This window comes from Oncorhynchus kisutch, linkage group LG17, assembly GCF_002021735.2.
Source record: "Oncorhynchus kisutch isolate 150728-3 linkage group LG17, Okis_V2, whole genome shotgun sequence".
Classification (NCBI taxonomy): domain Eukaryota; kingdom Metazoa; phylum Chordata; class Actinopteri; order Salmoniformes; family Salmonidae; genus Oncorhynchus; species Oncorhynchus kisutch.
Window position 1 is genome coordinate 71,231,523 of NC_034190.2, and position 12,490 is coordinate 71,244,012.

General features: G+C 44.9%; 1 protein-coding gene across 10 annotated transcripts in view; it reads right to left on the reverse strand.

Annotated features, from left to right (window-relative positions):
* hspg2 (heparan sulfate proteoglycan 2) overlaps nt 1–12,490 on the reverse strand; it is a 193,513-nt gene that overhangs the window by 99,517 nt on the left and 81,506 nt on the right. For all 10 annotated transcript variants that reach the window (XM_031794506.1, XM_031794504.1, XM_031794508.1 and 7 more), the window contains exons 4-9: nt 4,329–4,438; nt 3,551–3,609; nt 3,008–3,180; nt 2,619–2,651; nt 1,730–1,855; nt 1,305–1,499 (exon numbers count right to left, since the gene is read on the reverse strand). In XM_031794506.1, coding sequence (XP_031650366.1) covers nt 1,305–1,499; nt 1,730–1,855; nt 2,619–2,651; nt 3,008–3,180; nt 3,551–3,609; nt 4,329–4,438 — 696 coding nt within the window. The remainder of the gene's footprint in view (nt 1–1,304; nt 1,500–1,729; nt 1,856–2,618; nt 2,652–3,007; nt 3,181–3,550; nt 3,610–4,328; nt 4,439–12,490) is intronic.

Genomic DNA, 12,490 nt, shown 5'->3' on the forward strand with positions numbered 1-12,490 from the left:
ATGGAATGCTTTATCATAATGGTGCATTTTTATGGTGAAAATTTGCTTCCCCAAACTTGAAACCCAGGCGCCGCCTCTATGTTAGAATAACTGTCAGCATTTACTTATCATCAGCCAACAAGACTAGTAACGAACAGCAAAATCACTAGCCTATGCCAATCTACTAACCCCCATGGTAGAAAAGTTGACCTATTCTATTGGTCAGCTTGTCGTTCTTTGCGAGAAAGAAATAGATCCCAAATTCATACAATCAGTAGGCCTAGACTACATCCCCCCCAAAACAATTTAAACAATGAGGCTCATGCAACCGATCAGAAGTTTAGCTTCAAATGTTGATAAAGGATTATTTCTTCCCATTACCAGCTCAGCAATGCACAAGACAGTAGGCTAAGCGTGAATGTTCGTTCCATAATGCATTTAGCGGACAACACCATTGTGAGGGGTTTCATATGACAGAGATGAAAATATCCATTTGAAATGTAGAAAGAAGGAAATGTAAAGATGCAACAACCAGCATGGGTTGTTAATATGACTAGGATTGTTCATTTTGGCTTCTGGACAATGAAAGAAAGTTGATTTGAAAACCAATAGAATGTGAGAGAAAAAGGCTACATGTTTCGATGGCATATTGAAGTCTTTATAAAAGCCTACTTGTTTCAATGGCATATTGAAGTCTTTATAAAAGCCTACTTGTTTCAAAGGCCTATGGATGTCTTTATAAAATAATGGTCTACAGGTTTGGTTAGATTTAGGCTAGGCTAGGCTAGGTCAGACATGCCTCCAAATATGTAGTAAAACGTTCAGGTTTCAAACAACTTAGTAGTCAAAATGCATACTGTCTCCAGCTCAATGTAAAGTGGTGTGTGACACGCTGAAGCCTATCTGGATGCCTTCAATTTACCAGTTGAGAAAAAGAAAAAGTAGGCTCTTTTAAATTGTGACCATGTTTTTGTTTTTTTACACGTGATTGCCTTTAGAATTGTTGTGCAATGATTGAGCTTATTAAAGCACATGTTTCACTCCAGCAGCAACAAACGGCTGTTTGATGATCTGTAGCAGCATCTCTCATGCTAAATCGACAGCTATTTCAATCAATCAATAGGCTAAAATGCATTATTTTGCAATGTGATTTTTTAAATTCTCCTGGACAATTGACCGGCGACAATTTTATTTATTGGCTTTTCATTTGTTTTATCGGACAAAAGCCGTCTATTACCGGCTAACAGAAACACTGGTGTGTGTATATACATGCGTGCCTGCGTGTATGTACTTTGAAGTATTAGTGGTTGCCAATAAGTGCTTACCGCATCTGAACTCATCGCTGCCATCAGAGCAGTCTCTCTCTCCGTCACAGAGGTAGTCTCTGGGGACACACTCCCCATTCTGACAGGTGGCCTGGTCCACTTTGCAGGGCCCTGGGGGACCAGGGGGGCGTGGGGGCTTCTTGATGGGGATGGTGGTGGGAGGAGTGGGGGTAACTGCAACAGGACGGATCTTATCTGAAAACCAACAGATCTGTTAAATCCAGAGGCGAATCCTAAATACCACCTCACTTACATTGTCACTTTGTCATGCATTGATGCCAATAGAAGACTAAGTGAAAATTCAACTTAAGTGAACATTTGAGTTGACTCTCTCGTTAGGTTACAAAGACATGTTCAATTAAATGCTTGAGTCAACCATCTAGTCACAGCACAGATCCAGATCCATTCCATACCATGTAACTCACCACAATCCAGCTCATCACTCATGTCATTGCAATCAGGTCTGTTGTCACACAGGTACTCCAGAGGGATGCAACCCCCATCACGACACGTGTGCTCATCCTTCATGCACGGCCGAAGGTCTGGGACCACTGAGAGACGGGTGGGTTCAAAGGTCAGACATGCACAACACAACGCTTCCTGTTCAAATCACGTCAAATACAAGCAACCTTCCTCGGTGGAGGCTGCTGTCACTTTAAATCGAAGGATGGGCTCATTGTCATGGCTGGAATGGAATACATGGAATGGTATCAGAATGGGATTCCATAATTCCATTCCAGTTATTACTATGAGCCATCCTCCTTTCACCAGCCTACAATGACCATCCTGGGTCACTGCGGGTCGTTCTGGGGCCTGGGGCTAACAGTCTAACAGCTAGCGTACCGGAGGTGGGACATGGCCATAATGTAATGGAGATCCTTCTGAAGAAACTCTGAAGACTTTTTTTCCCTTTGCAAATAGCAATATCTGTAACGTAACTCATGCCATGCAGTTCTCTTGGGCAGTGCAAAACCAAAACGTTGTCAGACCTCTGCTTCAGGTGCACACATGCATAACATTCCTGCATGAACTCTTAACAGATTCTCAACGACCTAATTGTTATCCTGTTCATCATCACCATCCACAAATAGCTGCATTCTGCATTCTACACACACTACAGAACAGTCATGTCACTTCTACAGCAGCTCTAGCAGTCTCCGTGCAGCAGGCATTGTTCCAGACCTGGGTTAAAATACTATTTTGCTACTATTCTATTGACTCCATTGCGCCAGGCAAGCTCAGTCAAACCCAGCTAAAGTATTTGAAATGATTTCCAATAGCATTGAACCCAGGTCGGCATGGTACAGTACAAACCTGGCACAGCCATGGGGTTCACAGGGGGCAGAGCTAGAAACCAGAGAGACAAGTTCAGGACACTACCTATGATTACCTAGCCCTTCTTTTCTTTCTTTCCATATTTTATTGGTTTATTGACAGAAATAGGTATGATTGAAGGGGAGACATATAGAGGGGAAAAAGTGAACACAAAAAATCGCCTTTTCTAGCATGATGCCTTGGGCTGGCTAGTCTACCTTCATTGAAAGATTGTAATAAGATATGATAAATAAAGACTACCCTAGCTATGAGATCAGACCTATTTGTTCACTTATGACTTCCTAATCTGGATGCTGTATATTTGGCCATGTCAGCATCCTGGAAAGTCCTTACATTGCGGAGTATATATTATCCCCTGTGGTCCTTACCTTCTCCCAGGCGTCTGAACTGGAAGCCCTGGACAGAGGTAATGTAGGAGGCGATGGTTCCCTCCTTCACCACTCCATAGAGCACGTTGCGGATCTGATTGTCATTGTTGTTGTAGTCAGAGCCCACGTCAAGCTCTACAAACACATCCACCCCATCCTGCCTCAGCATCTTCCTACACACAGGCCAGGACAGAACAGATGTTTTTTTTTAGAGAGGGACGTGGTGACGTTAACGGTACAGTGCTCCAGGTTTAGATAAACGTGGGTTGGGGCATATCATCCTTTTATCTAATGTAAGAACATTGATTAGTTACACTCAGCTTACAACAGTGTTTGGTGGACCAACCAGATGAGTATAAGCTGAAGCCTAAGCATTAGCATTAGCTCTGGGAGCAGTCTTCAGATCTCAGACAAGGTTACTCATCATGTGAGCATGGTTCATTAAACCACCTTTGTTACACCCAGGCTAAAATAAGTCAAGTAAGTAAAAGTAAGACTGGTGGGGTTTCATCAACAGTAGCTGAAGATGAGCAGTCATCTCACTTGATGAGGACCACATTAACAGTCTGGATGCCTGGGATCTTGTTGTACTCCGACTCCAACTGTAGAAGGAGAAAAAATATACTTAGATGGGTACAAACCAGCAGAGATGCATTTTTGGCAACATGTTTTAACAAATAGAACAACTTTCCTAACAAGTGCTCTAACATATGATGTAGAGTAGTATATGATACAAATCAAATCTAGGTTTATTTGTCGCGTGCGCCAAATATAACAGGTGTAGTAGACCTTACAGTGAAATGCTTACTTACAGGCTCTAACCAATAGTGCAAAAAAGGTATTAGGTGAACAATAGGTAAGTAAAGAAATAAAACAACAGTAAAAAGACAGGCTATACATGAGTATATTGACTCAAATTATCTACAGTATATGGCCTGATCCACAATCAATAACGTTGTGTGGCAGACATGACGTGGCAGTGGAATGCAAGGTGTGAGAATCCTGCCCGGGCCTGTGTAAAGTTTACAGCCCTTGTGGGGAGGGAAGTTTAGGCGTACCGCTTAAAGTACACAGTATACAGTATGTTCTGGAATAAGCCTACCGCATACAGTCCTCAAATTCTAATCTGGGCCTCAAAGCCAGTTCCACTGCTTTTGTTGTTAATTCTTCCCCTATAAACAGGGACAGATTTAGACCTGGGACAACAGGTGGGTGCAATTAATGATCAGCTAGAACAGAAAAGCAGCAATAGTCCGGACCGCACAGGGTTAGATTTGAATACCCGTGGTATATAGTATATATGGTTCTGGAATAGACCTACCGTGTCCACCACCGCGTCAGAGATCTCCTGGAAAGACAGTGAGGAGATGTCCTCCATGTCAGGCCTGTACACAATGGAGTCTGTGAAGTTCACCAGAGCTCTGTAGTACGCTGGAACACAGAGAGAGACAATGGTTAGTTAGACACACAGGAACCACAGCATGAACATTTATACTCATTTTTCAGCAACATAATGTCCACAAAGCGACATTTACATGGGACTATCCTTTGGTGGTGTTGCCTTATTCAAAATGAAATGAGAATCAAACTTGAATAATGTTTGGGACAAATGTCCCTCAGGGAGGCCTTTGGTTCAATGTTTGGAGAAAGAAATTCACCAAACATAACTGTGGCTAAATTCAGAGCCATGTACAAATGATGGGGTCTATTTCCATATCTCAATTGTGGTCTGTACTAAAACTGACAACTGTACCACTTATAGAGGACGCTTGAACAACAGGAACAAGTTAGACGTACACATGCACACATACCGTACGCCCACACATATACACACCACAGGAGGTTGGTGGCATTCCAGCCATTATTATGAGCCATCCTCCCCTCAGCAGCCTCCACTGATACACACACAAACACACCTTCTGTCTATAACACACATGTGCACGTCAGACAGATGTCAACACTCGTCACACAAATACACACACATAGCCATAAGTGTGGACGATCTCACACAAGTACAATTACACTGTCAGCCAAGGTGGGTCACTCATTGCCTTGCTAGCTACACTTTTATTCACAGTGAAAAGGTGACATCACAGTTTGAGTTAGACACTGAAAAACAGGGGAGCCCCTAGCCCCGCCCCAGCCCCGCCCCAGCCCTGCCCTAGCCCTGCCCTAGCCCTACCCAGGCAGTAGAATTACTATGCCAACGGCTGCAGTGAAAAATGCTCAAGTGAGTGATTCTGGAGGTGGGCCTCAACATTCCCTTTCCCTTCACAAAGTCAAGCACACCAGATGGGACAGAGAGGCTGGAGCATGGGCTCTACTGCCTATGGAGAACAGAGTTAGCGAAGATAACCTGACCTGGCTCTATGAGTTAAGTAGGGCATGCTGGTCATAATATAGAGGCTGTACTATCCATAGTGGTGTTCTACGGTCGATTTATGCAGCTTTAAAAATGTCATGTTTCCGTAGACATACTGTAGGCTACTGTCACTGCTGTCTGCAAAGGAAGGTTAACCATTTTGCAACTTCGTATCCTTTTTGTCTTATTATTATTACATGATCTATAATAGGGTCTATTTTTATTGCATATCTATTTCCGTTCTAAGACATCTTCTCTCATACGACTCACAAATACACATCCTTTAAATAGCCCAGGCAGACCCCCCCTCAGGGTGCACCTATTCTCACTCCCCTGCCAACCGTGTTGAGCTGGCCTGGGTCTGCCAGCTTTTGTTCTGCATGGCCTCGATCTGGTATGGTCCTGGTTGGGGGAAGGAAGTCAATATTTGTGTTCTTTCTTACAGTCATTTGCTACTTGCCATGGCTATATTGACGAGTCATGTTTTATGTGGGCATACCGTGAGCTGGGGCCTCAACCAAACACACGGACATGCACACTTCCTCCCTCTCCCTTTCTCTCTGTGGAATCACTAATTACATATTGCTAGACAACGTGTTGCTGTTGACAATGACAGCATGCATTCATTACGCTTTAGGAACCCTAAAGCTGTTTGATTAAAAGTTGGATTAAGAGTGCCACACATACGCATGCACACACACACACACGTGTACGCACACGCACATGCACACACAGAGGCTGCCCCATACATCTATTGTGTTGAGGCCCTGGGGTTCTGATAGTGATTGTGCCAGTGACAGGACAGGCTGGCTGGAAGGCAGCTGTGTCATTATGTCTAGTGGTGAGAAGCTGCCTTCGAATTACAACAGAACATTGGCACAAGCTGGCCTGGTTCCTCCAAGATGCCTTCCACTTCTTGTGAGGAAAGGCCTTTATTTGTTGAAGAGTGAACTGAAAAGATTTGGTATAAAAACCCACACAATGGGCTGACTACTGTATGTAGTGTAGAAGCGCAGGCGTCAGCAGTGTGGCATGGACATGGTCGACTGTGTTGGCTGTTCCACAAAGTCAGTCAGCGGGCTAAAGGACATTGTACAGTTTGAAAACAGTACCAGAAGACATGCAACATCAAAATGGCTGATTAAAAAGCCTCATTTTACCCGTCGCTAATCTAATCACTTCACTGTGCACTCGCTTGGCTCTGCAGCGAACAGACACACGCACACAGTCACAGACATTAGACCTGTCTCCTCTGAGCTTGCCGCTCTGACGACACGTTACGGCCTGGCGAGCGCACTCAGTACCCATGATTCTTTGGTTACAGTGTAGGGCTGTGCCCTTAACACTAACGAGGGCTCTCTCTTCCTCTCTCTGCATCCCTCTCTCTGCATCCTCCCTCTCTCTCTCTCTCTCTCTCTCTCTCTTCCTCTCTCTGCATCCCTCTCTCTCCCCCTCTCTCTCTCTTCTCTCTCTCTCTCTCTCTTCCTCTCTCTGCATCCCTCTCTCTGCATCCCTCTCTCTCTCTCTCTCTCTCTCTCTCTCTCTCTTCCTCTCTCTGCATCCCTCTCTCTCTCTCCTCTCTCTCTCTTCCTCTCTCTGCATCCCCCTCTCTCTCTCTCTCTCCTCTCTCTCTCTCTCTCTCTCTCTCTCTCTCTCTTCCTCTCTCTGCATCCCTCTCTCTCCCTCTCTCTCTCTCTCTCTCTCTCTCTTCCTCTCTCTGCATCCTCTCTCTGCATCCCTCTTCTCTCTCTCTCTCTCTCTCTCTCTCTGCATCCCTCTCTCTTCCTCTCTCTGCATCCCTCTCTCTCTCTCTCTCTCTCTTCCTCTCTCTGCATCCCCTCTCTCTCTCTCTCTCTCTCTCTCTCTCTCTCTCTCTCTCTCTCTCTCTCTCTCTCTCTCTCTCTCTCTCCTCTCTCTCTCTCTCTCTCTCTCTCTCTCTCCTCTCTCTCTTCTCTCTCTCTCTCTCTCTCTCTCTCTCTCTCTCTCTCTCTCTCTCTCTCTCTCTCTCTCTCTCTCTCTCTCTCTCTCTCTCTCTCTTCTCTCTCTCTCTCTCTCTCTCTCTCTCTCTCTCTCTCTCTCTCTCTCTCTCTCTCTCTCTCTCTTCTCTCTCTCTCTCTCTCTCTCTCTCTCTCTCTCTCTCTCTCTCTCTCTCTCTCTCTCTCTCTCTCTCTCTCTCTCTCTTCCTCTCTCTGCATCCCTCTCTCTCCCCCTCTCTCTCTCTCTGAGGAGCATTCTGCTAATCGCCACTCACTTTTTCCATCGGGGGAAATCCCCCGTCAAGCACCACCAAGGATGTAGAAATCGCCTGCTGAGAGTGAGCGCGGGGGAGAAGAAAAAAAAGGAGCCTGGAAAAATAGCATTCCAAACTCTTAATTCACAAACGTATTTAGCTATTAAAGCTGTTCAGTAGAACTGTGATGGCTTTGTAAGGCGGACCGGGCCCCCTCTGAACACACAGAGGCCTGTAGCAGGAGACAAAGAGCTGATTGAGCCGTGCGCCCAGCCTGGCCTTTAAAGCCCAACCGCTTTCAGACCGACCTTCAACCCCACTTCTTTCCTCCCTCCCCACCAGCACCAGCGCCTATGGCAGGGGAGAGGGGGAGAGGGGGAGAGAGAGAAAGAGAGAGAATGGGAGAGAGGGGCAGAGAGAAAGAGAGAGAATGGGAGAGAGGGGAAGAGAGAGGGGGAGGGAGGAAGAGAGGGCGAAAAAGAGAGAAAGAGAGAAAGACAGAGTGAGTAAGACCACAAACCCACAAGAACAAGGCCCAAGTCGTATTACACATCCCACCAGGGACCAGACGATATGAGACCCTCTATTTCTCTTGTCTCTCTCTCCAAGGGGTCTAAGGAAGGCCAATGTGGGGTGGTGTGGGGCTGTGTGGGAAAGAGGGACTCTTTGTCAGCTTTGGCTTTTAGAGAGGAACCTCTGCTACTTAACCCTACTGCTGGTGGTCAGCCAAACAGCCCTGTTCTACAGAATAGACTGCTTCAAACTCAGGAACTCATGGGAATGACTTGAATGACTTCTGGCCCAATATTACTGGAGCCTTTTTATGCTCTCTCCACAAAACACAATGTGAATGTCAAAAAACACTTCAGGGAAATGGCAGAACAGTTAACTAATATTGTCTGTTGGACTTGTCAGTCCACTATACTGACATATAACCTACTGGCAGGCAGTGGTCCTTTCACAAAGTAAGATGGCACCAGAAGAAAGCTAAAAAAGAGCTTCTGGATATCAGGACAACGATCACTCATCACGGATTAGGCGAAGATTTTTTTCTTCAACAAGCAGGACGCACAGGATGTACTTCAGACACCCGACAAGGCCAAAATCCCTGTCATTGGCAAGAGAAAGAGATGCAGGTATAGAGGACACAGGGCGGGGAGCCTCGTAGGGATCCGCTGACGGCGAGTGGGAATTCCTCCCTTTCCATCAATATTACTTGCCAACGTACAATCATTGGACAATAAATTAGATGAGGTACGATCACTAATATCCTACCAACGGGACATCAAAAACCGTAATATCTTATGTTTCACCGAATTGTGGCTGAATGACAACATGGAAAACATTCAGCTAGTGGGATATATGCTGCACCGTCTAGATAGAACAGCACAGGGGGCGGTCTGTGTATATTTGTAAACAACAGCTGGTGCATGAAGTCTCTAGATTTTGCCCGCCTGAAGTAGAGTATCTCATGATAAGCTGTAGACCACACTATTTGCCAAGAGAGTTTTCATTAAAAAAAATAGTGGCTGTTTATTTACCACCACAAAGACCGCACTGAGTCAGCTGGGCCTGCAAACTATTACGGACTACAAAGGGAAGCACAGCCGCGAGCTGCCCAGTGACACGAGCCTACCAGATGAGCTAAATCACTCCTGTGGTCACTTTGAAGCAAGCAACACTGAGGCATGCATGAGAGCATCAGCTGTTCCAGACGACTGTGTGATCACGCTCTCCGTAGCCGACGTGAGTTAGACATTTAAACAGGTCAACATTCACAAGGCCGCTGGGCCAGACGGATTACCAGGACGTGTGCTCCGGGCATGTGCTGACCAACTAGCAGGTGTCTTCACTGACATTTTCGATATGTCCCTGATTGAGTCTGTAATACCAACATGCTTCAAGCAGACCACAATAGTCCCTGTGCCCAAGAGCGCTAAGGTCACCTGACTACGGACATAGCACTCACGTCCGAATCCATGAAGTGCTTTGGCAGGTAATGGCCCACACTAACACCATTATCCCAGAAACCCTAGACCCACTCTAATTTGCATACCGCTCAAACAGATCCACAGATGATGCAATCTCTATTGCACTCCACACTGCCCTTTCCCACCTGGACAAAAGGAACACCTACGTGAGAATGCTATTCATTGACTACAGCTCAGTGTTCAACACCATAGTGCCCTGAAAGCTCATCACTAAGCTTAGGATCCTGGAACTAAACACCTCCCTCTGCAACTGGATCCTGGACTTCCTGATGGGCCGTCCCCAGGTGGTGAGGGTAGGGAGCAACACATCTGCCATGCTGATCCTCAACACTGGGGCCCATCAGGGGTGTGTGCTCAGTCCCCTCCTGTACTCCCTGTTCACCCACGACTGCATGGCCAGGCATGACTCCAACACCATCATTAAGTTTGCAGATGACACAACAGTGGTAGGTCTGATCACCAACAATGACGAAACAGCCTATAGGGAGGAGGTCAGAGACCTGGCCGGGTGGTGCCAGAATAACAACCTATCCCACAATGTAATCAAGACAAAGGAGATGATTGTGGACTACAGGAAAAGGAGGACCGAGCACGCCCCCATTCTCATCGACGGAGGTGTAGTGGAGCAGGTTGAGAGCTTCAAGTTCCTTGTTGTCCACATCACCAACAAACTAGAATGGTCCAAACACACCAAGACAGTCGTTAAGAGGGCACGACAAAACCTATTCCCCCTTAGGAGACTGAAAAGATTTGGCATGTGTCCTCAGATCCTCAAAAGGTTCTACAGCTGCAACATCGAGAGCATCCTGACTGGTTGCATCACTGCCTGGTACGGCAACTGCTCGGCCTCCGACCGCAAGGCACCACATAGGGTAGTGTGTACGGTACCAGAGCGCCAAGTCTAGGACCAAAAGGCTTCTCAACAGGTCTTACCCCCAAGCCATAAGAACAGGTGATCAAGTGTCTACTCAGACTATTTGCATTGTGTCCCGCCAACCCCTCTTTTACACTGCTGCTACTTTCTGTTTATCATCTATGCATAGTCACTTTAACTATACCTACATGTACATATTACCTCAATTAGCCCGACTAACCGGTGCCCCTGCACATTTACTCTGTGATGGTACCACCTGCATATAGCCTCACTAATGTTATTTTCACTATCTTTTTTCATGTTTTTATTTTCTTTACTTATCTATTGTTTACTTAATACCTATTTTTTACTTAAAAATTGCACTGTTGGTTAGGGCTTGTTGTATTTGGCGCACGTGATTTGATTTGCATCATTCAAATAAAAAAATGTTGGTTGCATACACATATTTTTCATATGTTATTGCGGATGAAGAGAAATGCTTATGTTCCTAGCTCCAACACTGCAGTAATACCTAACAATACAAAACAATACATCCAAATCCCAAAAATGTAAAGAGAGGAATTAAGAAATGTAGAAATATTAGAATGAGCAATGTCAGAGTCCGGCTTTCCAGCTGTAGGTTCAAATGCAAGAAACGTTCTGAGAAAATATGTTGGCTAGGAGCTAGGAACAGGGCTTAAATTTAATACTACTAGAAAGTGTGTGCCCTCGGGCCTGGAGGGAAGCAAAAGTCATTCCACTACCTAAGAATAGTAAAGCTCCCTTTACTGGCCCAAAAAGTCGACCAATCAGCCTGTTACCAATCCTTAGTAAACTTTTGGAAAAAATTGTGTTTGACCAGATACAATGTTATTTTACAGTTAAAAAAATTGACAACAGACATTCAGTATACTTATAAGGGAAGGACATTCAACAAGCTAAGCACTTGATGAGAAATTGATGATACAAATATTGAGGGGGGCTGTTTTGTTGGACTGGCTATGAGTAAAGCCAGTGTGTCTATGTATGCAGGTGATTCGATACTATACACGTCAGCTACTACAGCGATTAAAATTACTGCAACACTTAACAAAGAGCTGCAGTTAGTTTCAGAATGGGTGGCAAAAGCATTGTATTTGGGACAAATCATTCACTAAACCCATAACCTCAACTAAATCTTGTAATGAATAATGTAGAAATTGAGCAGGTTGAAGTGACTAAACTGCTAGGAGTAACCCTAGATTGCAAACTGTCATGTTCAAAACATATTGATAAAACAGTAGCTAAGATGGGGAGAAGTCTGTCCATAATAAAGTGTTGCCTTGCCTTCTTAACTTTTTATGGCTGCAGGGGCAGTATTGAGTAGCTTGGATGAAAAGGTGCCTATTGTAAACGGCTAGCTCCTCAGTCTCAGTTGCTAATATATGCATATTATTAGTAGTATTGGATAGAAAACACTCTGAAGTTTCTAAAACTGTTTGAATTATGTCTGTGGGTATAACAGAACTCATATTGCAGGCAAAAACCTGAGAAATTCCACTTCCTGCTTGTATTTTATCTGGGGGTGGCAGATTCTCAACCAAGCTCTCATTGAAATTACAGCGAGATATGGATGAGTTTTCACTTCCTACCCCTTCCACTAGATGTTAACGGTCAATAGAACTTTGTCTGATGACTCTAATGCGAAGGGGGGTCAAATGAGACAGGAAATAGTCACCACTGCCACGAGTTGACCATGCTTTCACCATGCGCGTTCACATGGGAAGGACCTGCGTTCCACTGGTCATCTGAAGTCATTCTAATTCTCCGGTTGGAATGCTATTCAAGATATATGTAAACAACATTCTAAAGATTGATTCAGTACATCGTTTGACATGTTTCTACTGACTGTTACGGAACTTTTGGACATTTCGTAACGTTATAGTGGATGCGCTTTGTGACTTTGGAATTGTTTACCAAACGCGCTAACCAAAGTAGCTAATTGGACATAAATAACGGACATTTAGTTCATCAAAGGTAAGGAAACATTTATCATGTATTTTCTGGT